This window comes from Carlito syrichta, unplaced genomic scaffold (genome assembly GCF_000164805.1).
Source record: "Carlito syrichta isolate Samal-C Ts95f unplaced genomic scaffold, Tarsius_syrichta-2.0.1 Scaffold80800, whole genome shotgun sequence".
Taxonomy (NCBI): Eukaryota; Metazoa; Chordata; class Mammalia; order Primates; family Tarsiidae; genus Carlito; species Carlito syrichta.
Window position 1 is genome coordinate 4,528 of NW_007024896.1, and position 23,976 is coordinate 28,503.

At 35.6% G+C, this 23,976-nt stretch overlaps 1 protein-coding gene across 1 annotated transcript in view; it reads left to right on the forward strand.

Annotated features, from left to right (window-relative positions):
* Positions 1–744: 744 nt before the first annotated feature.
* The window catches only part of ZPBP (zona pellucida binding protein), a gene marked incomplete at its 5' end in the record, with an annotated part of 122,662 nt that continues 99,430 nt past the window's right edge, over positions 745–23,976 (forward strand). Inside the window, one exon of the mRNA XM_008055242.2 lies at positions 745–963. Within this exon, the coding sequence (XP_008053433.2) occupies positions 745–963 (219 nt within the window). The remainder of the gene's footprint in view (positions 964–23,976) is intronic.

Below are 23,976 nucleotides of genomic sequence, written 5' to 3' on the forward strand. Positions count from 1 at the left end.
CTGGGATCACTTCGGTGTGAGGGGAGATTTTCCTCAGAGTGCAAGTGTGACCAGGCAGAGAGGCTCCCCTTGAATGACAGAAGTAGCAACAGAGATCCCTGTTTTAGAAGGCTGACTTTTCAGATTTTTGGTATTGTAATGAATTTCTTTTGTTTGTTTGGTTTTTTTTGTTTCTTGTGTTATTTCAGTAAACTTTGGGAATGGATTAAAATAAAATAAAACGCATGTTCTCAGTTCCAGATGTTGGGGTCAATAAAGCTAATTGTAGATCTATTAGAAACATACCTTTTTGACTTTTATTGGTAATTATACGACTTATTTTTTCTAAGATGACTATCTAAACTTAGAAAAGTGTTAAACCTGAATTTGAACAATATCATGCAAATGGTTAAGAACACAGGCTCTGGGACCAGGCTGTCTAGGTTAGAGTCTTAGTTTTGATAGCATAAACATCGGACATGTGACCTCTGCCTCTCTCAGTTTCTTCATGATGAATATAAAAGTAATACCAGTCTTACGTGGCGTAAAGAGATTTAAATGAGTCACTGTTTATAAAGTAGCTATCATAGTATTTGGCACTTTGTAACTGCTAGATAATTTGTGAGATAGAAATAAATGTAGATGAATATAAAAATATGCACCAAGAATATGTCCTAAATAATTATTTCTTTTAAATAGTTGCAGTATATAGTTGAATTTCTTAAATAACCCTTTTTGTGTCTTTCTCTGTTTAACTTTTTACAGCTTACCGTGAACCCCATTATTACTACCAGTTCACAGCTCGATATCACGCAGCTCCCTGCAATAGTATCTACAATATTTCTTTTGAGAAGAAGCTTCTTCAGATTTTAAGCAAAATGGTTCTTGACCTTTCATGTGAAATTTCCTTACTTAAGTCTGAATGCCATCGTATTAAAATGCAGAGAGCTGGTTTGCAAAATGAACTGTTTTTTACATTTTCAGGTAAGTATATACACTTCTTTAAAGTAAAACAAATTGGGAACACATAACTAGTTTTAACATGTTGTGAATTACCAGCAGCATTTTTAGAATATAAATGTTATAAATCCAAATATTTTATTTGGATTTATTTATGGTTATATACTTTGACTTAGCCTAATAGCCTCCAAAATAAAATTCTCTTGATTCATGCACTTAATGAAAAGTTTGCTGTCTCAAATAACTTACACCTTGCTGTGATAATTTACCATAAGGAGAATGTGCTTTTCTTAGTAATGCAGAGTGGAGATCCAATATTTTCTGGAAAACAAAGAATTGAGCTAGATATCTAATGAGTTTCTATTTATAAATGGTTTATTTATGAATGAGTACTTAGGAATAGTTATCTGTGTGTTTTTATGTGGTCCCAGTAGGGCACCTCTTCCTTTTTTTACCTTAAATACTATTGCCTGCTACTTTTCTTTCTTCCTCTTTTTCCCTGGATTCTTCTGCCGTCAGTGTTTGATTGTACCTACCCATTTCCCTGACTTACCTTCTCTTTTTTTTTTGGCCATCTAGGATTGCCAAATCCAAAAATTGAGAGGCCTGAAGCTTTAAGAGAAAGAAGACAAGAGTTCAACCTCATTTTCACTGTCTAGTATCTTCCTTACTATTTTTCTTTTCTTTAAAAAAAAAAAAAATCATAGAATTTTTCTCTGGCCCGTGAGATGAATTGTCAGACAGAAACTCTGTCTTTAGCTTTTTGAGGACACATTATTAGCATTCTTAGGAGTTATGGGGTCTTTGTTCCCTGGCTTGTTTAATAGGTGGATGAGTCCTTAGGAAACCTGAGTATACTTGAACCCATAAAAGAAAAAAGATGACTTCTATAGAAATTAAGCATTGTGGTTATGATTTGAATTTTTGGTGACTAATGTAGCTGAGCATCTTTTCATGTATTTATTTGCCATTTGTATTATTTTTATACCTTTTCTGGATAAGTGGTTATTAAAGTCCCTTGCTCATTTTTAAATTGGGTTATGTGTCTTTTGGTGTTGAGTTGTTAAGAGTTCTTTAAATATTCTGGACACTAGAGTCTTATTAATACATGAGATGCAAATATATGCTTCTATTTTGTAGGTTGTTGTTTCACTTTCTTAATAGTGTTCTTTTCTGTATTATTAATTTTTAATTTTGACAAAGTCCAGTAATCTGTTCTTTTGTTCTTATTTCTTGTGCTTTGGGTATTGTTTCTAAGAATTTATTTCCAAATCTGTGGTCATCAAGATATACCCTTTTTGTAGGTTTAGCTTTTCTATTTAGGTCTAAGCTCTATATTGAGCTAATTTTTTTTTATAGTATAAGATATGGATCCAACCTCATACTTTTGCATGCCTTTTGTTAAAGAGACTTTAATGGTTACATTTGTCACCATTTGTTAAAGCTACTATTCTTTACACATTGAATGATCTTTAGCACTCTTGTGAGCCAATTAGCCATAAGTATCTCTGGATTCTCTGTTTTATTCCATTGTTCTATATAGCTATTCCTATGTCAGTATCATAGCATTTTGATGACTGTAGCTTTGCTGTATGATTTGAAATCAGGAAGTGAAAGTCCTTCAGTTTTCTTCTTCTTCCCATGTTGTCTTGGTAAGGTAAGGTTGATTGCATTTCCATATGATTTTTACCATCTGCTTTTCCAGTTCTGCCAAAAAACACCATTGAAGTTTTTTGGGTTTTTTTGAGTCGGAGTCACTCTGTTGCCCAGGCTGGAGGGCAGTGGAACACTCACAGCCGCTGCAGCCCCACTGCAGTTTTGATAGGGATTTCACTGAATCTTTATATAGCTTTTTATATCATTACCACCTTAACAATATTTAGTCTTCTAATCCATGAACACAAGATAGATCTCTATTTAGGATTTCTTGAATTTCTTTCATAGCGTTTTATAATTTTAAGTATATAAGACTTGTACCTCTTGTCAAATATATTTCTACCTCTTGTTGAATATATTTCTAAGTATTCTTTCTGATGCTATTGTAAGTATAATTTGCTTAATTTCCTCTGTACATTGTTTATTGCTAGTGTACGGAAACACACTGAGTTTTTAAATGTATCCTGCTTCTTGGTTGAGTTCATTTATTAGCGCTAATAGTGTTGTTTTGTTTTGTGAACTTTTTAGTAATTTTTATATGAAAGATCATGTCATCTGTGAATAGCAATATTGTTTTACTTTTTCCTTTCAATCTTGGGTAAATTTCGCATCTTTTTCTTGCCAAATTGCTCTTAGTTGAACCAGAACAATGTTTAGTAGAAACATTGGCAAAAGAAGGCATCCTTTTCTTATTCTTGATCTTAGGGAGAAAGCTTTCAGACTTTCACTATGGCATTTGATATTTGCTGTTGAACCTTTTTTCATAAAGGCTCTTTATCAGGTAGAGGAAATTCTTGTAAATTCCTAGTTCACAGAGTATGTTTTGTCATGAGAGCATATTGAGTTTTGCCAAATACTTCCATATCAAATTACCATGTTTTTTCACCCATCTTTCTATTAATGTAGTGTATTATATTCTTGACTGTCATATGTTAAATGGCCTTTTTGTTCCTGGAACATGTCTCACTTGGTCATGTTGTTTAGTACTTAGTATGCTGCTGGAATTGGTTTGTTATTTTTTTATTGAGAATGTTTGCACTCAAAGTGATATCATTGTGTGGCTTTGGTATTGGAGTAATGCTGTCTTCATTAATTGAGTTAGAAAGTGTTCCTTCCTCTTCTATTCTTTTTTAAGAAATTGAGGTGGATTTTGTTTAATTCTTCTTTAACTGTTTGGTGGAATTCTCCACGGAAGCTATTGGGTTCTAATCTTTTTTGTTGTTGGGACATTGTTGACTACTGAGTCAAACTCCTTATGTAGTTATAGATTTGTTCATGTTTTCTGTTTCTTCTTTAGTCACTTTTGGTACTTTATGTATTTATAGCAATTTGTCCGTTTTAGTTAGGTTGTCTAATATGTTGGCCTACAGTTGTTTATTGCATAAAACAACTTATAATCCTTTTTACGTCTGAAAGGTAAATAGCAATGTCCCTATTTTATGTCTGTTTTTTTCGCTTGGTCTGTCTCTGTAAATGTCAATTTTATTGCCTTTTTCCCCCCCAAAGAACAACTTTTGTTTTCCTTGATTCTTTTATTGTTTCTACTATACTCTATTTAATTTATTTATTTTCTACTCATTATTTCCTTCTACTCATTATTTCCTTCTTATTTATTTTCTACTCATTATTTCCTTCTTTTTGCTAGTTCTAATGCTAATTCATTCTTCTTTTTCTAGTTTCTTAAGGTGTGAAGTTAAGTAATTGATTCAAGACCTTTTTTCTTTTTTAATATAGGTGTTTAAACCTATACATTTTCTTCTGAGTACTGCTTTAACTGCAATCCATAATTTTTGGCATGTTGTATTTTCATTTTCATTAATCTCTAGGTATTTTCTAATTTCATTTGTGTTTTTTTTACCTATTGATTTTTTGAGTATGTTGTCTAATTTTCATATATTTATAAACATTATTTTTTCCTTTTATTATGGATTTCTAGTTTAATTTTCTTGTGGTCATAGAAGTGCTATGCAAAAGACCACCAGGATGGTTATATAGTAGAAAGAGAGCTTTATTGGTCATATCTGTCTGTAAACCTGGGAGACATAGTCTTAGATATGGATTGAAGGTGTTCTCTCTTCAAAGAGGGAAATGGCTGGTTGGGTTTTATGTCTCAGGGTTCGTATAACAGAGTCATAATTATTCAGTGTATTTGGAGAAAAAGCTATACAGATTTATTAAGGGGTTTGAGTGCATGCACAATGGGTAAACTGTACGTAACATTCATCTCCTGTTCACTTTGTGATGGGCTTTAGCATTAATGTCTTGGGATTTGCCTGTTTATATCGAAAGGTGAACTGTAAGACACAAAGACAGTTTGTGTGCAATCTTTATAAGCTGGTTGAAACTGGCTTATGGTCTACAGTTGCTTACCAGAAAAGAGTGTTTGTAAGGTGGGTCCTCTCTTCAATCAGAATTTTAGTGGTCTGGGTTGCACATCAGAGTTAGGAAGGGTCTGACACTTTGCCTTATAGCTCCTGCTTTTAGGGAGTTTAGCAAGGATGTGATTATTCTTGTAGCCACAGAAATTTAGGAGGTTGCCATACCAACTGAGCCCTGAACCCTTGACCTATAGATAACTTTTGTTTCCTTAACCTTGGAGTCCATTTTAGCTGATAAAGAAATATCTATTTTGGTCTCTCAGATCACAGAAGATATTTTATACAATTTGTATCTTTTTATACTTATTGAGACTTCTTGTGGCCATACATATGATCTCTCTTGAGAAAAGTTTCATGTACACTTGAGAAGTATGTGTATTCTATTATTGAATGGAGTGTTCTGTGTATACTTTATAGGTGTATTGATGTTCAAGTATTCTATTTCCTTATTGATCTACCTAGTTTTTATATTAACAGTTGGAAGTAGAGTTTGGATGTCTTCAAGTATTATTTTCTATTTTTTTCTTCAGTTCTGTTAATTTTTACTTCAGTTTTTGGAGCTCTGTTGTTAGAGGCATGTATGCTTATAAATGTTATATCTTTTTTAATGGATTGACCCTGTTACCAAAATATAATGGTTTCTTTTTTTCTTATAACAATTTTTGACTTAAAGTCTATTTCCTCTGATAATTATACAGAGTGTACATATTTTCTGTTTCTTCTTGAGTTAGTTTTGGTAGTTTGTGTGCTTCTTTATTTCATCTACTTCTGATGACAATTTGCAAGAAATATTTTTTTAACCCCTTTACTTTTAACCTATTTTTAATTTTTGCATCTAAAGTGAGTCCTGTATTTTTATTCATTATGCTGACCTCTTTATTTTATTTGGAGCCTTTAAATTAAAACATTTACATGTAAAATTATTTCTGACAAGGAAGGACTTTCTTTTGCCCTTTTGATATTTGTTTTCTGTTATGTTGTGTGTTAATTTTTAATTTAATAGTCTTTATTTTTAGAGCCGTTTTTGCTTTACAGAAAATTTGAGCTAAGTACAGACATGCATTTTTACATGCATATTTATATATAATAAGTTATCACCAAATCTAAAGTCTTTTAGATTTTCTTCTGTTAACAGTTTTATAGATTTTCATTTTACATTGATGTCTTTGATTCGTTGGGATTTAATTTTGGTGAAAGTTATAATAAGGTCTATATCTAGACCATTTGCATGTAGTTATACAGTTGTTTCAGAATCATTTTTGAAAAGACTAACCTTTCTCCATTGAATTTCCTTTTCTCCTTTGTGAGTTATCACTTAACATTATTAGTGTGAGTATATTTCTAGACTTTCTATTCTCTTACATAGATCTCGTTTTCTAGTCTTTCATCAGTCCACACTGTCTTGATTTCTGTAGTTTTACAGTAAGCCCTTGAGGCTGGGTAATGTCAGTCCCTTATCTTTTTTCCTTTTAATATTGTGTTGGTTATTCTGTATTTTGTTTTTTGCTTTGTCTTTTTATATAAATTTTAGTATCACTTTATATATAAACACAAAATACCTTTCTGGGATTTTGATTATGATTGAATTGAAACTATACATCAATTTAGTAAGAAGTGACTTATTAACAAGGCTGGGCTCGGTGGCTCAGCCTGTAATTCCAGCACTTTGGGAGGCCAAGGCGAGTGGATTTCCTGAGCCCATGGGTTCGAGACCAGCCCGGGGAACTTGGTGAGACCGCGTCTCTACAATAAATCAAAAATTATCCAGGTGTGGTAGCGCATGCCTGTAGTTCTGGCTACTTGGAAGGCTGAGGCAGAAGGATCCCTGGAGCCCAGCAAGTCAACGCTGGGGTGGCCGTGAGTGTGCCACTGCACTGCAGCCTGGGTGACGAAGTGAGACCACAACTCAAAAAAAAAGAAAGAAAATTGTGAATCTTTCTCTCCATGAACATGGAATATCTTTCCATTTACTTAGACCTTTTGATTTTTTTTAGTCTGAGTTTTGCAGTTTTCCTTATATAGTTATTGTACCTATTTTGCTATGTATTTTATTTTTTGTTAATGTAATGCTATTACATTTTAAATTTCATTATTCTAAGCAAAGTAATCAAATAACGCACATTCTCACTTATAAGTGGGAGCTAAACACTGGGTGCAGATGGTCATAAAGATGGAAACAATAGATATTGGGGATTCCTAAAGGGAGAAAGGACAAGAAGGGAGCAAGGGCTGAAAAATTGCCTGTCAGGTACAATGCTCACTATTTGCTTGATGGATTCAGTAGTAGTTCAGACTTTACCATCACACAATATAACCATGTTTCAAACCTGCACATATACCCTCTGAATCTAAAATAAAATATAAAATAAATAAATAAAATGCATTTTTATTTTCAAACTACAATTGTTCATTGCAAGTATGTAGTTTCCTACATACTTGCAATGACTTTTTTTTAACTGTATAAATTTAAGGTGTACAACATAATATTTATATACATATACACATTAAAATAATTACTACAGTCAAGCAAACTTACATATCCATCATCTCACATAGCTGCCTTTCTTTTTCTTTCCTGTGGTAAGAGTATCTAAAATCTATACTTTTAGTAAATTTCTATTATATAATACAGTATTAATAACTATAGACCTCCTGTGGTATATTAGATTTCTAGACTTATTTAGCCAACTTAACTACATCTTGCACTTCAGTAACATCTCTTCGTTCCCTCTCACTTCTTCCCCATCTTTGATAACTGTCATTCTACTCTAAGTTTCTATGTATTCATTTTTTTAAAGATTCCACATGTAAGTGAGATCATGCAATACTTTTTTCTGTGTTTAGATTATTTCACTTAGCATAAGGTAGTCCAGGTTCATCCATCTTGTTGCAAATGGAACAATATCCTTTCTTGAGGACGAATAATATTTCATTGTATGTATAGGTGCGTGCGTGTGTGTGTGTGTGTGTGTAGCATTTATTCATTTACATTTATCAATTCATCCATCAATGGACACTTTGATTGTTTCCATATCTGGCTATTATGAATGCTGCAGTGAACAGGGGAGTGTGAGAGTAGAGACATCTTTATGAGGTTGTCACTTCATTTCTTCTGGATATACACCCAGAAGGAAGGATTGCTTAGTCATATGGTGGTTTTATTTTTAATTTCTTTAGTAACGTCTATACTGTTTTCCATAATGGTTGTACCAGTCTATGTTCTCACTAACAGTGTTTATAAGGGTTCCAATTTCTTACCTTTTATGACATTTACCTCTCATCTTTTTGATAATAGCTGTCCTAATAGATGTGAGATGACATCTCATTGTGGTTTCGATTTTCATTCCCCTAATGATTAGTGATATTGAGCATCTTTTCATATACCTGCTGGCCATTTTTTGTCTTCTTTGGAGAAATGTTCATTTAAGTAATTTGCTCATTTTGTAATTGGGATTGGGTTATTCATTTCTTTGGCTATTGCTTATATGAGCTCCTTATATATTTTGACTGTTAACCCCATATCAGATGTATAGTTCCAAAATATTTTCACCTGATCCATAGGCTGCCTTTTCATTTTGTTGATTGTTATCTTTTCTGGGTAGGAACTTTTTTTAGTTTGATGTAGTCCCACTTGTTTATTTTCGCTTTTGTTGCCTGTGCTTTTGGTGTCCTACTCAAAATATCATGGCCAAGACTAATGTCTGGCAGCTTTTTCCCTATGTTTCCTTTTAGAGTTTTACAGTTTCTGGACTTACTATATGTCTTTAATCAATTTGGAGTTTACTATAGTGTAAGATCACCCAATTTCATTATTTTGTAAATGGATATCCAGTTTTCCCAACACAATGAAGAGATTATCTTTTCCCATTTTATCTTTTTGGTGTTGTTCAAAATTAGTTGACTGTATATTCTTGGATTTATTTCTGAGATCTGTATTAGGTTTTTTGTGTCTGGTTTTCTCCCTGTACCTTACTGTTTTGATTCCCATAACTTTGTAGAGTTATTTGAAATCAGACAGTGTGATACCTCCAATGTTGTTTTTCTTTCTCATGGTGTCATACAAATGTTATACTTTGTATACTAATCTTGAATCTTTCAATCTTGTTATAATTGATTATTTGTTTCAATTTTTTGTTGATTTCTTGGGATGTTCTACACAATCATTTCTTCTGTGAACAGAGTTTTATTTTTTTCCTTTCCAATATTTATGCCTTTTATTTTTTTGTTTTGTTTTGTTGACTTAGCTCAGACTTTTAGTATGATGTTGAATAGGAGTGGTGATCTAGTGAATCTTTGCCTCGTTCCTGATCATGGGGAAAAAGCATCTAGTTTTTCACCATTTAGTATAATGGTAGCTGTAGATGTTTTGTAGATTTTATATATCAGTTTGAAAACTTTTTTCTCTATTTCTAGTTTTCTGAGAGTTTTTATTAAGATAGGAATTGGATTTTTTTCAATGCTTTTTCTGCATCTATTGATATGATCATATGCATGTTCTTCCTTATTCTGTCAATATGCTTTGATTTTTACATGTTGAACTAACTTTACATACCTGAGGTGACTCCCACTTGGTCAATGCATGTAATTCTTTAAATACATTGTTGGATTTGTTTACTACTATTTTGCTAAAGATTTTTGCATCTTTATTTATTAGATATATTGGTCAGTAGTTTTTCTCCCATAACGTTTTTATCTGGGTTTGGTATTGGGGTAATTCTGTCTTCATAAAATGAATTAGGAAATGTTCTCTTTGCTCCTCTTTTGTGTAACATAGTATAGGAAGTGGTATGCTTTCTTCATTACATTTTTAATAGAATTCACAATTGAAACCATCTATACCTGGTGCTGTCTATTTTGGGAGGTTATTCATTACATATTCAACTTCTTTAATTGACATATACATATGTCTATTTATATATAGACATATACCTATTTAGATCTCCTTGTGAGTTTTGGTAGATTGTGTCTTTCAAGGAATTTGTTCATTTCATGAAGATTTTCAAATTTGTGGTTACAGAATTTTTAAAAGTATTCCATTATTAACCTTTTAGTGTCAGTGAGATCAGAAGTGACATCCTGCTTTCATTTCTGATATTAGCAATTTGTCTATTTTTATAGAGATTTATCAGCTGATCTTTTCAGAGAACTAGGTTTTGTTCTGATTGATTTTCTGTTTTTAATTTTACTTTTTTCTTCACTAATATTTATACAGTTATGACAGACTGCATATATGTCGGTGATCCCATAAGATTATAATAACGTATGTTTACTGTTCATTTTTTATGTTTAGATATGTTTATGTGCACAAATACAGTCGTGTTATAGTGGCTTACACTATTCAGTAATATGCTATGCAGATTTATAGCCTGGTAGCAATATTCTCTACCATATACCCTAGGTTTATAGTGGGCTATACCATCTAGGTTTGTTTAAGTACATTCTGTGATATTTGCACAGTGACATAATTGCCTGACAACTCATTTCTCAGAATATATTCTTGCCATTAAGTGACATATGATTGTATGTCTTTGCATGGCTTTCTTGGAATTGAATTTTCTCTTTGTTTTTTAGTTAAACTAAAAATGTCTAGAAGCTTCAACTATTGAATTTTTATTCTTCTTTTCTTATATGTGTATTCAATGCTATAAATTTATCTGTAGTTACTGCTTTCACTGCATGCCACAAATTTTGATAAAGTTGTATTTTCCCTTTTATTCAGTTTGAAATATTTTTAAAAATTTCTCTTGAGATGTTTTTGACTCATATATTGTGTATTATATGTTGTTTAATATCCAAGTATTTGGACTTTCCAGCTATTTAAAGCCTAATTCTTTTGTAATCTGAGAGCATACGTTGTGTAGTTTTTATTCTTTGAAATTTGTTAAAGTGTATTTTTATGGCCTTGTGGTCTCTCTTCTGATTGCTTTGTGTGTGCTTGAGAAGGTGTATTTTGCTGTTGTTGGATAATATATTATCTGAATGCCAGTAGGATACAGTTGATTGATGGTTCTCTTCATGTCATCTCTGTCCTTTCTTATTCTTTCTTTTCTGGATATTATAGTTACTGATGGAGAAGTGTTGAAGTCTCCATCTATATTAGTGGATTCTTCTATTTCTCCTTACTGTTTTGTCACTTTGTGTCTTACATCTTGTTCTGTGTCATTAGGTATATACACATTAGGAATTGTTATGTCTTGGAAAATAATTGCCCTTTTGTTTATCCTTTTAATATTATATAATGCCCCGATTAGGATCAGATAATTTTTCTTGCTCTGATATCTGTTTTATCTTAAATTAATATTGCTACTTCAATTTTCTTTCATTTATGTTAGCATGTCATAGTTTTTTTTGTCTCTTTACTTGTGATCTATGCATGTCTTTATATTTAAAGTGATTTTCTTTAGACAAGATATAATTGGGTATTTTAAAAAAACTACTTGGACTCTCCCTTTTGTTTTAATTGGTGTATTTAAGCCAATTGATATTATGTATTATTTATTTAAAAGATGTGGGGTGCAATTCAGGATTCAGTATACAAGTGGTCCTCATACCAGTAAAGTTTGGGCCTGCCTTTTGTTCCCACTTTATCTGGTTTGATATCAGGTACTCTTAGTAATATTATGTGGCCTAACTCCCTCCCCTGGCAATTTCCAGCTACTGTCAATTTCTTTCTTACTGTATTATGGTAAATGTTTAGGGTCCGTTATGAATGAAAACATGTGGTACTCAGTTCTTTGTTTTTGTGATAAATCACTGAGTATTATAGACTCTAAATATATCCAAGTTGCTGTAAAGTCCATAATTCTGTTCTTCCTCATGGCTGTGTAATATTCCATTTTATATATGTACCACATTTTTTTTTTTTTTGAGTTGGAGTCTCACTCTGTCGCCCAGACTGGAGTGCAGTGGCCGCTCCCGGCCACTGCAGCCTCAACCTGCTGGGCTCTGGTGATCCTTCCGCCTCAGCCTTCCAAATAGCTGGAACTACAGGTGCACACTACTACACCCGGCTAATTTTTGATTTGTTATAGAGATGAGGTTTCGCCAAGTTGCACAGGCAGGTCTCAAACCCGTGGACTCAGGCAATCCACTCCCCTCGGCCTCCCAAAGCACTGGGATTACAGGCTGAGCCACTGAGCCTGGCCACATTTTTTTTAATCCAGTCCAATTTCGATGGACAGCATGGTTGGTTCCACATTTTTGCAATTGTAAATAGGGCTACAATAAACATGTGCGTGCAGGTACATATTTTTGTAGAGTGATTTAACTTTCTCTGGATGTATTCCCAGAAGGGGGATTGCTGGATCATATGGAAAGTAAATTTCTGGTTCTTTTAGGAATCACCAAACTTTTCTGCATAGAGGTTGAACTAGTTTGCATACCCACCAACAATGTAGAAGTGTTCCCTTTTCTTTTGCATCCTTGCTAGCATATGTTGATTTTTGTTTTATTGATAATGACCATACTTACTGGAGTTAGGTGGTATCTCAGTGTGGTTTTGATTTGCATTTCTCTGATGATTAGTGAGGCTGAGCATTATTTCACACATCTGTTGGCTGCTTGTATGTCTTCTTTTGAGAAGTGTTTGTCCAGGTCTTGGCCCACTTTTTAATGGGGCCGTTTGTTTTTTCCCTTTCAGCATGTTTGAGTTCCTTGTAGTTCCTGGATGTTAGGCCTTTGTAAGATATGCAATTGGCATAAGTTTTTTTTTCTCACTCTTTGGGCTGTCTTCCTGCTTTCTTGATGGTTTCATTTGGTTTGCAGAAGCTTTTCAGTTTGATGAGGTCCCACTTAATCTTATCTCTTATGACATGGCTTTCGGGGTTCTGTTAAGAAATTGGTTGCCTATTCTGATTTCTGTAAGGGTGTCTGCTGTGTTTTCTAAGATTCTTAAAGTTTGAGATTTTATACTTAGGTCTTTGATCCATTTGGAGTTGATTTTTGTGTTTGGTGATTGGTAGGGATCCTGTTTCGTTCTTCTGCATGTGATCAGCCAGTTTTTGCAGCATCATTTACTGAATAGGTTATCCTCTCCCCAGTGGTTGTTGTTGGAGGCCTTGTTGAAGATGAGTTGGTTGAGAAATTGAGGTTTTGCTTCCAGAATCTCTGTCCTGTTCCATTGTTCTTTGTGTCTATTCTTGTACCAATACCAGGTTGTTTTGATTATTGTGGCCTTTTGATAAAGTTTAAAGTCAGGAAGTGTGATCCCTCCACTTTGTTTCTTTTGCTAGGGATTGTTTTGACTATTCCTGGTCATTTATGTTTCCATATGAATTTCTGTATTGTTGTTTCCAGATCTGAGAAGAATGATTTTGGTAATTTAATGGATAGAGCATTGAATCTGTAGATTGCCTTTGGTAGGATGGACATCTTAACAATGTTGATTTTTCCAATCTGTGAGCATGGAATATTTTTCTATTTGTTTAGGTCATCTTTGACATCTTTGAGCAGTGTTGTGCAATTTTCATTGTAGAGATCTTTCACTTCTCTAGTTAGGAAGTTGCTGAGGTATTTCCTTTTTTTTTTTTTTTTTTTGGCTATTGTGAATGGGACTGTTCTATTTATTTGGTTCTCTACCTGTTTGTTGTTGGTGTATAAGAATGTGACTGTCTGTTGCATGTTTATTTTGTACCCTAACACTTTTCCACAGTCCTTTATCAGTGCAAGGAGGTTTTTGACAGATTCTTTTGAATTTTCAAGGTATAGGATCATATGATCAACAAAGAGGAATACTTGATTTCTTTTCCTATTTGGATACCCGTGATTTCCTTCCCTTGTCTGATTGCTCTAAGACTTCCAACACTATGTTGAACAGGAGGGATGAGAGTGGGCAGCCTTGTTTTGTTTTGGTTTTCAGGGGAAATGCATCCAATTTCTGTTCCTTTAGCAATATGTTGGCTGTGGGTTTATCATTGATGGCTCTTACTATTTTGAGGTATGTTGCCTCTATGCCTAGGTGTTCAAGGGTTTTTATCAAGAACAGATGCTGGATGTTATCAAAAGCTTTTTTCCTCATCTGATGATATAATCATGTGGTTCTTTTTTTTACTTCTCTTGGTGTATTTAATTACCTTTTTGCTCTTGTGGATGTTGAACCAGCCCTGCATCCCAGAGATAAAACTTTCTTGGTCATGGTGGATCACTTTTGAGATTTGTTGTTGAATCTGATATGTTAGAATTTTGTTGAGAATTTTTGCATCTACAGGGATATTGGCCTGTAATTCTCTTTCATTGTTGAATCTTTACCTGTTTTGGGTATTAATGTGATGTTGGCTTCATAAAATGATTTGGGAAGAGTTCTGTCTTTCTCAATTGCCTGGAATATGTTCAATAGGATTGACATCAGCTCTTTCCTGTATGCTTTGTAGAATTCTGCTGGAAATCCATCTGGTCCAGGCCTTTTTTTTTTTTTTTTTGTAGGTAGTAGTTTTCTTTTCTTTTTTTTTTTTGAGTTGGAGTCTCACTCTGTTACCCAGACTGGAGTGCAGTGGCCGCTCCCGGCCACCACAGCCTCGACCTGCTGGGTTCTGGCGATCCTTCTGCCTCAACCTTCCAAGTAGCCGGAATTACAAGCATGCGCTACCATGCCTGGCTGATTTTTTAATTTATTGTAGAGATGAGGTCTCGCTGCCCAGGCGGGTCTCGAACCCACATGCTCAGGCAATCCACTCACCTCAGCCTCCCAAAGGCACGGGATTACAGGCTGAGCCACCAAGCCCGGCTGGTAGTAGTTTTCTTATTTTAGAGTCAATTTCCTGGGTTGTTATTGGTCTGTTTAGGATCTTAATTTCTTCTTGTTTCAACTTTGGGAGGTGTTGTGATGTTAGTTTATCCTCCATTTCATTTAGGTTATTGGGCTTGTCTCCTTACAGGTGTGCATAGTAATCTCTGATAATCTTTTGTATTTCTTCAGGATCAGTTGTGACTTTTGCATTTCTGATTGTGTTTATTTGGGCTTTCGTTTTTCTTTTTCTTGGTCATTCTATCTAGGGATCCATCAATCTTATTTTATCCTTTCAAAGAACTGAACCAGCTTTTCATTTTGTTAATTTTTTTAATATGGTATTTTTGTCTTCTTTGTCTCATATTTGGGCTTTATTTTGGTGGTCTGGATTCTTCTGCTGAAGTTAGGATTTTGGTGGTTTTGCCTTTCCAGCTCCCTTAGGTGATTTGTTAGGCTGTTAACTTGTTCTCTTTTCTTGATGTGTGTTTGTAGAGATATAAATATTCCCCTGTTAGTAATGATTTTATGGTATACCAGAGGTTTTGGTAAGATGTTTCTTCATTTTCATTTGTTTCCAGTAATCTTTTAATTTCTGTTTTGGTTTCTGTGCTGACCGAGTAGTTATTCAGCATCATGCTGTTTAGTGTCCATGTCTTTGTGGATTTGGGGGAGTTTTTTGGTGGTTTTATTTATTTTTATTACACTGTAGTCTGAGAAGGTGCATGGCAGTATTTCAGTCCTATGAAATTTGTTTATGCTTAATTTATGGCTGAGGATGTGGTTGATCTTGGGAGTACATTCCATGTGGTGATGAGTAGAATGTATATTCTGTGGTTGTTGGGTGGAGTGTTCTGTAGGTATGTACTAAGTTCATTTGGTCAGTGTCATATTGTGGTTCTGGCTCTCTTTGTTGATTTTTTTTTGCCTTGATGAAATATCTAGGATTGTTAGTGGGGTATTTAAATCCCCAGCAATGATTAGTGTGAGAGTTAGGCTGGGTGTGGTGGTTCAGCCTGTAATCCCAGCAGTTTGGGAGGCCGAGGTGAGAGGATTGCCTGAGCCCAGGGGGTTTAAGACCAGCCTGGGCAACTTGGTGAGAACTTGTCTCTACAATAAATCACAAAAACTAGCCAGGCGTGGTGGCGTGCATCTGTAGGTCCAACTACTTAGAAGGCTGAGGTGGAAGGATTGCCTAAGCCCAGCATGTCAGGGCTATGGTGGCGGTGAGCATGTCACTTCACTCCCATCTGGGTGACAATAGTGAGACTCCAACTAAATTAAAAAAATGATAGTGTTAGAGTCAGTATCCTTTTTTAGTTTACTAAAAAATCAGCTACTGCTGATTTATAAAAGTTGGTGTTCCTCTGCTGAGTACATATATGTTTAGGATGGATATTTCTTGTTGACAGATCTAACCTTTTATCATTATGTAGTGTCCTTTTGTATATTTTTAAATTTTTGATGCTTTCAAGGTTGTTTTGTCTGATATTAAGACTGTGACTCCTCGGGCAACCCCTTCAGGTCCCCTCCCACTGTGGGAGCTTTTCTGTAAATCCTGCTTTCTCACGTAAAAAAAAAAAAGATGGTGACTCCTGCCTTCTTTTGTGATCTGTTCATCTGGAAATTTGTTTTCCATCCTTTATCTTTGAGTCTATGGGCATCTTTTGTGGTGAGATTAGTTTCCTGGAGGCAGAAAATTACTGTCATGTGTTTTTTCCCAGTTTGCCATTCTGTGTATTTTTAGTGGTGCATTTAGTCCATTCATGTCCAGGCTGATTCTCGAAATGTGAGAGTTTGTCATTGACATAATGCTCTTATAAGGCTGTTTTGTTGTTATTTAGCTTTTGTGTTCATATATGTGTGTTTTCATTTTTGTGGGTATGCTGTGTTCTGCTGCTTCTGTGTTTGTGATCTTGTGAAGTATATGGTTTTTCTTTTGTTTCTTTTTTCTGCTGTGCACAGCACCTTTTAAGCATCACCTGTAGAGCTGGTCTCATAGAAGCATATTCTCTTAGGGATTGGATGTCTGGGAAGTGTTTTAATTCTCTGTCACTGATGAAGCTTAGCTTGGCTGGGTAGGAAATTCTTGTTTGAAGTTTTTTATTTTTGAGAACATTAAAGATTGGGGTTCAGTTCCTTCTTGCCCGTAGTGTCTCTCCAGATAAGTCTGTAGCAATTCTGATTGGTCTCTCCTGGTAGGTGTTCTTACCTTTTTCCTTTACTGTCTTTAGGATTTTTTCTTTTATACCTACTTTGCGTAGGTGAATTATTATGTGCCTAGGGGTTGGTCTTCTCATAAGATGCCTTTATGGGTTCTCTGGTTCTCTTGTGCTTATATAGTCATCTCTCTGGTCAGATGAGGGAAGTTTTCTTGAATGACCTCATGGATGTTTGTTCCAAGGTGTTTTCAGTTTCTTTTTCTATTTGAAGTATTCTGATCAGCTGTAGGTTTGGTTTCTTGATAAAATCATACATCTCTTGGAGAGTTTTCACCTTCTTCTTAAGTGTTTTTTTCTGTATTTTTAATAGGTTGGGTTAATTCCATATTTTGGTCTTTCAGCTCTGAGATTCTTTCTTCTGCTTGGTTTATTTTTCCAATGCTTGTCAGTTTGTTATTTATTTCTTGGATGGAGCTCTTTATTTCTGTTATTTCTAAGTTTGCTTTCTTGAGTCTGTCTAACTTCATTGCAGTTTCATGTAGTTTTAGGCCTTGTGTTTCTTGATTTTTATTCATTCTATCCAATGATTCTCTGTTCTTCATAAGTACCTTCTGGGTACTATCGTTCTGGGAGATAGCCATTGTGCCCCGGTAGCTACTTAGAAACTTTCTAGCTCTGATTTTTGCTGGGACTCTGATGGTTCCCAGGAGTTTTTCTCTGGTTCCTCTTCATTTGTAGCAGTTCTTTTATCTTTCTCTTTAGTTCTAGTGCTCAGCGGAAAATGAAGTAGTCACTTCTGATATTTGCTCTACCTTTTGTTCTTCCTTGAGCTGGGGCTCTGGGTTTGTTCAATTATGAAGCAGGGCTGGGAGATGGGGCATTGTGTTGTCTTGTTACAATTTAGAGCACTTACTAGGGTTGTAGATAGGGTTGCAATGATTCTGAGCCTAGTGACAGGATAATGTTTCCTGTCTGGTGAATGGGCAAGCTAAGACTTGCTCTTCGTCTCTGTACACTATGACCTTACAGTCAGTATGCTTGCATTGACCCTGAGTCCAAGATAGAGTATAAGAGGGAAAAGAGAGAAAAAAAAGAAAGGGGAGAAAGAGAAAAAAAACAGGAAAGAAAAATAGAAAATGCAAAAAAGAAAGAAAAGCATAAAAAACAGAGAAGGAGCAGAAAAAGAGACATAGCTAAGAAGGAAAGAAAAGAGAAAACCAACTAACAAACACAGCAACCAAATGAGATAATCAAACAAACCAGTACTCCCCCCAAAACAAACAAACAGAAGAACCTTGATTAGGAGTTCTCAGATTTAGTATCTCTTTGCTAGGGGAGGCTCCCTCTTGTGATGGGTTCTGGGACTGCAGGGCTGTTACTGCAGGTTCCCTATTCTCAGTTGGAACTTAAGGATGTTAGAATCTTCATCCCCTGCTGCTTGCAATTGGTAGCTATAGCATGCCTATGTGAGGGAAGGGGGCTGAAATAACTTGACACAGTGTCTGTCAGGATCTCACCCCCTTCTCTCCTCTCTCAGCTTTGTCACAGCTCCCAGGGCTTCCAGTTCATGGCAAAGGAATGGGGCCTCCTGTCTCTTCCCTGCCCTCCCAAACTCTTTCATTTGTTTCTAGGGGTGGCGGGGATGTCAGGTACTTGCCAACCTTTTAACCGGCAGTCCCACTGTCTACATCTGTTGCCCAGCAAGTGGCTCAGGGTGGATCATCTGGGGTTCTGCATCAGCCGTTAACACCAGGGCTTGTGCACTGAGGGCAGTGTTCTCTGAGGTTGCCAAGAGCAGCCCCAATGTAACACAGAGATGGCAAGCGCCTGGTATCAAGATGCAGTTCTGCTGTTCTGCAGAGGCTACCCTGGAGCACTTCGCTACCCTGGCGTTAGAGTCTGCTCAGTTTCTCTGCCGGCTACTGTTCCTGCCATAAGTGGGGTCGACAGCTTCCTCTCCATCATTTGCCACAGTATCTGGATCTCACTGCATGCCCTCTGTGGCACTCACTGCCAGCTTTCAGCCCAGCACTGTGGTGTTGGGGTCAGCAATCACTCCAGCAGTTCTTCCCGGGAAAAGCTCTGCTGATTTTAGAAGATGGTGCCCAGCTTCTATACTCTGGAAAGTGCTGGGTTCCAAGCAGAGCCGCTGTGGCACAGTGGCTTCATCAGGAGGGCCCTGGTCACATGATCTCAAGACCCCACTCATACTCCCAGTTACACACAGAAGCACATTTAGAATTGTTCTATACAATCACTCACACACACGGGGACTCACGCAGTCTGACTGGCTGCACCACCATCTTCCTGGAAATCACCAAAACCATTGATATTTAAAGGGATTGTTGATGTAGTTGGATGAACATCTGCCATCTTTGTTATCATTTTGTATTTGTTTCTTTTTAAAAATTTTTTAATTTTAAAGATGTGGGGTAAAATTCAGGATTAGGTATACAAGAGGTCATACAGGTAAATTTGGGCCTCCATTTGGTCCCCACTTAACCTGGTTTGAGATCAGGTACCCTTATTGACATTATATCCCTTGCCTTCCCTGGCGGTCTCTGGTTTCTGCCAATCCCTCCTCCCTCTTTTTGGGTGTATAACATTTCTTTCTTTTTTTTTTTTCTTTACTTATTTTTTATTTTCTTTTAGAGATGTGGGATACGATTTAGGATTAGGTATACAAGTGGTCATCGTATAGGTAAAGTTTGGGCCTCCCTTTGATCCCCACTTTGCCTGTTGAGACTCAGTTCTTTGTTTCTGTGATAAATCACTGAGTATTATAGACTCTAAATACATCCAGGTTGTGTGAAGTTCATTATTTTGTTCTTCTTTATGGCTGTGTAATACTCCATTTTGCATATGTATCACATTTTTTTATCCAATCCAGTTTTAATGGGCAGCATGATTGGTTCCATGTTTTGGGGATGGTAAATAGTGCTGCAATAAACATGTATGTGCATGGATCTTTTTTTTGTGGAGTGATTTAACTTTCTCTGGGTATATTCCCAGAGGGAGGATTGTGGGGTTGTATGGAGGTTACTTTCTAGTTCTTTTAGGAGTCACCACACTGTTTTCCATAGAGGTTGAACTAGTTTGCATACCCACCAACAGTGTAGAAGCATTCCCTTTTCTTTGCATCCTCACTAGCATCTGTTGTTTTTTGTTTTATTGATGATGACCATATGCCACCTTACTGGAGTTAGGTGGTATCGTAGTGTGGTTTTGATTTGCATTTCTCTGATGATTAGTGAGACTGAGCATTTTTTCATGTGCCTATTGGCTGCTTGTATGCCTTTTTTTGAGAAGTGTCTGTTCGTGTCTTTTGCTCACTTTTTAATGGGGCTATTTATCTTTTTCCTTTTGGTACATTTGAGTTCCTTGTAGATCCTGGATGTTAGGCCTTTGTCAGATATGCAGTTGGCAAATACATTTTCCCATTCTGTGGACTGTCTCTTCACTCTCTCGATGGTTTCTTTTGGTTTGCAGAAGCTTTTCAGTTTGATGAGGTCCCACTTGTCTATCTTATCTCTTATGGCATGGGTTTTTGGGATTTTGATCAGGAATTGTTTGCCTATTCCAATTTTTGTAAGGGTATCTCCTGTGTTTTCTAAGATTCTTATAGTTTGAGGTTTTATGTTTATGTCTTTGATCCATTTAGAGTTGATTTTTGTATATGTTGATCGGTAGGGGGATCCTGTTTCATTTTTCTGCATGTAGTCAGCCAGTTTTTCCAGTATCATTTGCTGAATAGGTTCTTCTTCCCCCAGTGGTTGTTGTTGGAGGCTTTGTCAAAGATATGTTGGTTAAGAAATTGAGGTTTTGCTTCCAGAATCTCTGGCATGTTCCATTGGTCTATATACCTGTTCTTGTACCAATACCAGGTTATTTTGATTGTTATGACCTTATAATAAAGTTTAAAGTCTGGAAGTGTGATAACTCCTGCTTTGTTTCTTTGCTAATGATTGTTTTCATACAAATTTATCAGAGATATTGGTCTGTAGTTTTCCTCGCTTGTAATGTGTTTATCTGGCTTTGGTATTAGGGTAATTCTTACAGTTTTTTTTCTTCTCTTGTTTTAATCAAGCATTTTATTTGATTCCGTTTTTCTTCCCTTAGTTATCAATTGTGCTTTTCTTTTTTTTAGTCGTTGCTCTGTAGTTTATAATATACACTTATGACTAATCCAAATTCACTTTCAAATAACGCTGTACCAAATTCTTCCTGTCTTCCCTTTAACACTGCTCTTATTTATTTAACTTCTTCCATAAGCTTTAATACTAAATGTATTGTTGCTATTATTTTGAACATGCTATTATCTTTTCATCAATTAAGAATAAGGAAAATAATAGATCTTGTACCTTTTGTTATTCCTTCTCTAATTCTTTCTTTATACATATCTGAGTTTTTTACTCTGGAGAACGTCTTTTATCATTTCTTGCAAGGCAGGGCTGCTTGTGACAAATTTGCCCAGCTCTTGTTTATATGAGGAAGTCTTTCACCTTGAGTTTTGGAGGATAATGTCAATGGATACAGAATCCTAGGTTTTTATCTCTAAAAATATTTTAGTGAAAAAATGTTGTTGGTAGTTTAATAGGGATTGTATTGACTCTGCAGATTACTTTGGTAATACAGTCATTTTATTTTATTTTATTTTTTTTTTGAGTTGGAGTCTCACTTGGTCACCCAGACTGGAGTGCAGTAGCTGCTTCCGGCACTGCAGCCTCGCCTGCTGGGCTCTGGCAATCTTTCCGCTTCAGCCTTCCGAGTAGCCGGCATTACAGGCATGTGCTACCATGCTCGGCTAATTTTTTGATTTATTGTAGAGATGAGGTCTCACTGCCCAGGCGGGTCTCGAACCTGCACGCTCGGGCAATCCACTCACCTCAGCCTCCCAAAGGCGCGGGATTACAGGCTGAGCCACCGAGCCCGGCTAATACTAATAATAATTTTAACAATGTCGATTCTTCCAATCCATAAGGGATGTTTTCCATTTGTCTGTCTTCTCCAATTTCTTTCTTAAGTGTTTTATAGTTCTTGTAGATATCTTTCACCTCCTTGATTAAATGTATTCCCAGGTATTTTAATTTTTTGGCAGCAATTGTCAATAGTATTGAGTCTTATTTGGTTCTCAGCTTTGTTGTTATTGGTGCATAGCAGTGCTACTGACTTGCATGTGTTTATTTTGTACCCTGAGACTTTACTGAGTTCATTTATCAATTCCAGGAGTGTCTTGAGGGAGTCTTCAGGATTTTTTAGGTGGCATGAACATACAGGGATAGTTTGATTTCTTATTTTCCATTTGAATATCCTTTCTTTCTTTCTCTTGCCTGATTGCTCTGGTTAGGACTTCCCTACTTATGTTATTTTTCCACATTTCTTGGATATTCATTTCTATTTTTCCTATTATTTTTTAAATCTCTGCTTTTTATTTTTAGAAGTTTCTACTGATATATTTTCAAATTTTAACCTCACTGATTCCTTCCTCCACCATGTACAGTCTAATGCCTTAATGGCATTTCTCATTTCTGTTAAAGTGTTTTTGGTATCTACCATATCCTTTTTATTCTATCTCTTTCATTGCATTATTCATTTTGTTCTTGTATCTTGACTCATTTTTTCCATGTGAACCCTTAGTATATTATTAATAGATATTTTAAATTTTTAGTCAACAATTTCAAAATTCCTGCCATTGCTGAGTTTGATGTTTGCTTTATTTCTTCAAACTGTGTTTATTTGCCTTTTAGTATATCTTCCAATTGTTTGTGGAAATCTGAATCTAATACACCAGGTAATATTAAATTAGTTAAATAGATCTTTTGTAGTATGAGATTTTTTTCTTATCTAACTAGGAGTTAAGCTATGTTTACTACCGTTTACTGCAGCTGTAGGTTTCAGAGGCAAACCTTTTTTAATGCCCTTGTTTTTGGTCTTCTCTGTTACCTAGGTGTCCTTAGAGAGGTTTTCTTGACTAAGACTTGAAATGTTTTCCATTTTAAGCCCATGGCATTACCAGGAACCCTGTAAATATAATGGTAATATGTGTGTGTAGTGGAGGGGTAAATATTCTATAATCTTATGATTAGCTATCAGTTTTCTAGAGAGCGTTTGCTCTTAGTCTGAGACCTTCACAAGTGCTTTTCTCTTTCCCAGTTTGCACTGAGAAGGCTAGAGGAGGATAGAGTTGGGTCCTTTCCTTACTCCAGGTCACTTAGGCTCTGGTTAAAGTGAAAGTCTGATAAAACATTTCTCATGAGGGCAGACTTTTAAGAAAATGCTTTTGGTGTACTTTGCTCTTGGGGTACTTGAAAATCGTTACTTTTCCCCTCTCATTTGCCAGAAGCACAAGGGAATTTATTTCTGGACTTTGCCCTGAGAACATGTTGAGTTTCCTGAATGTAAAATTTGTAAAAAGTTTGGCGGCCCACAGAGAATGGGCCCCCTGGGAATTTTTACTCTGGCACTTGCTCACACTAGACCTTTAGCAATCCCTCAATAATAGTTTTAAGTTTTCCTACTGGTAAAGGCTCCAGTGTCAGAGTTCTGCTTCTGGTTAGTTGTGATTCTCTGTATACACCTGTCTGCCTCTACAGTTTTAGAGGCACCAGTTTGCCCTTTCACCTCAATTTTCTGGTGGATCTAAATAAAGTTGTTGATTTTCTGTTTGTTCAGCTTTGTTGTTGTTGGTACAGGAATGACAACAAAGCTCCTTAGATGTTGAACGAAAACCAGAAGTCCACTGATGTTTTTTTTTCCTCTCTATCTCTCTGTTGTTGTCTTCTTTTGTGTTTAATTATTTATACAGTACCATTTTAATTTTCTTAAGTATATTTTACTTATTTCCTTGGTGATCAGTCTGAGGATTACAATTAGCATTTCAAACTTGAACAAATTAGATTGCATTAATTTCAACTTCATTATACTAGTATGCCAAAGCTGTTCTCATACAGGTTAGTCTCTCCTTCTTTATGTTATCATCACTAATTGCATCATTATACATTGTGTGTCCTCTAACGTAAGCAGATTTATAAGTATTGTTTTATTTGTCATTTTAATCTTATGGGGGAAAAGAGAAGTAAAGGGAACAGTACCACTTTTATATTTACCTATGTACCTATAT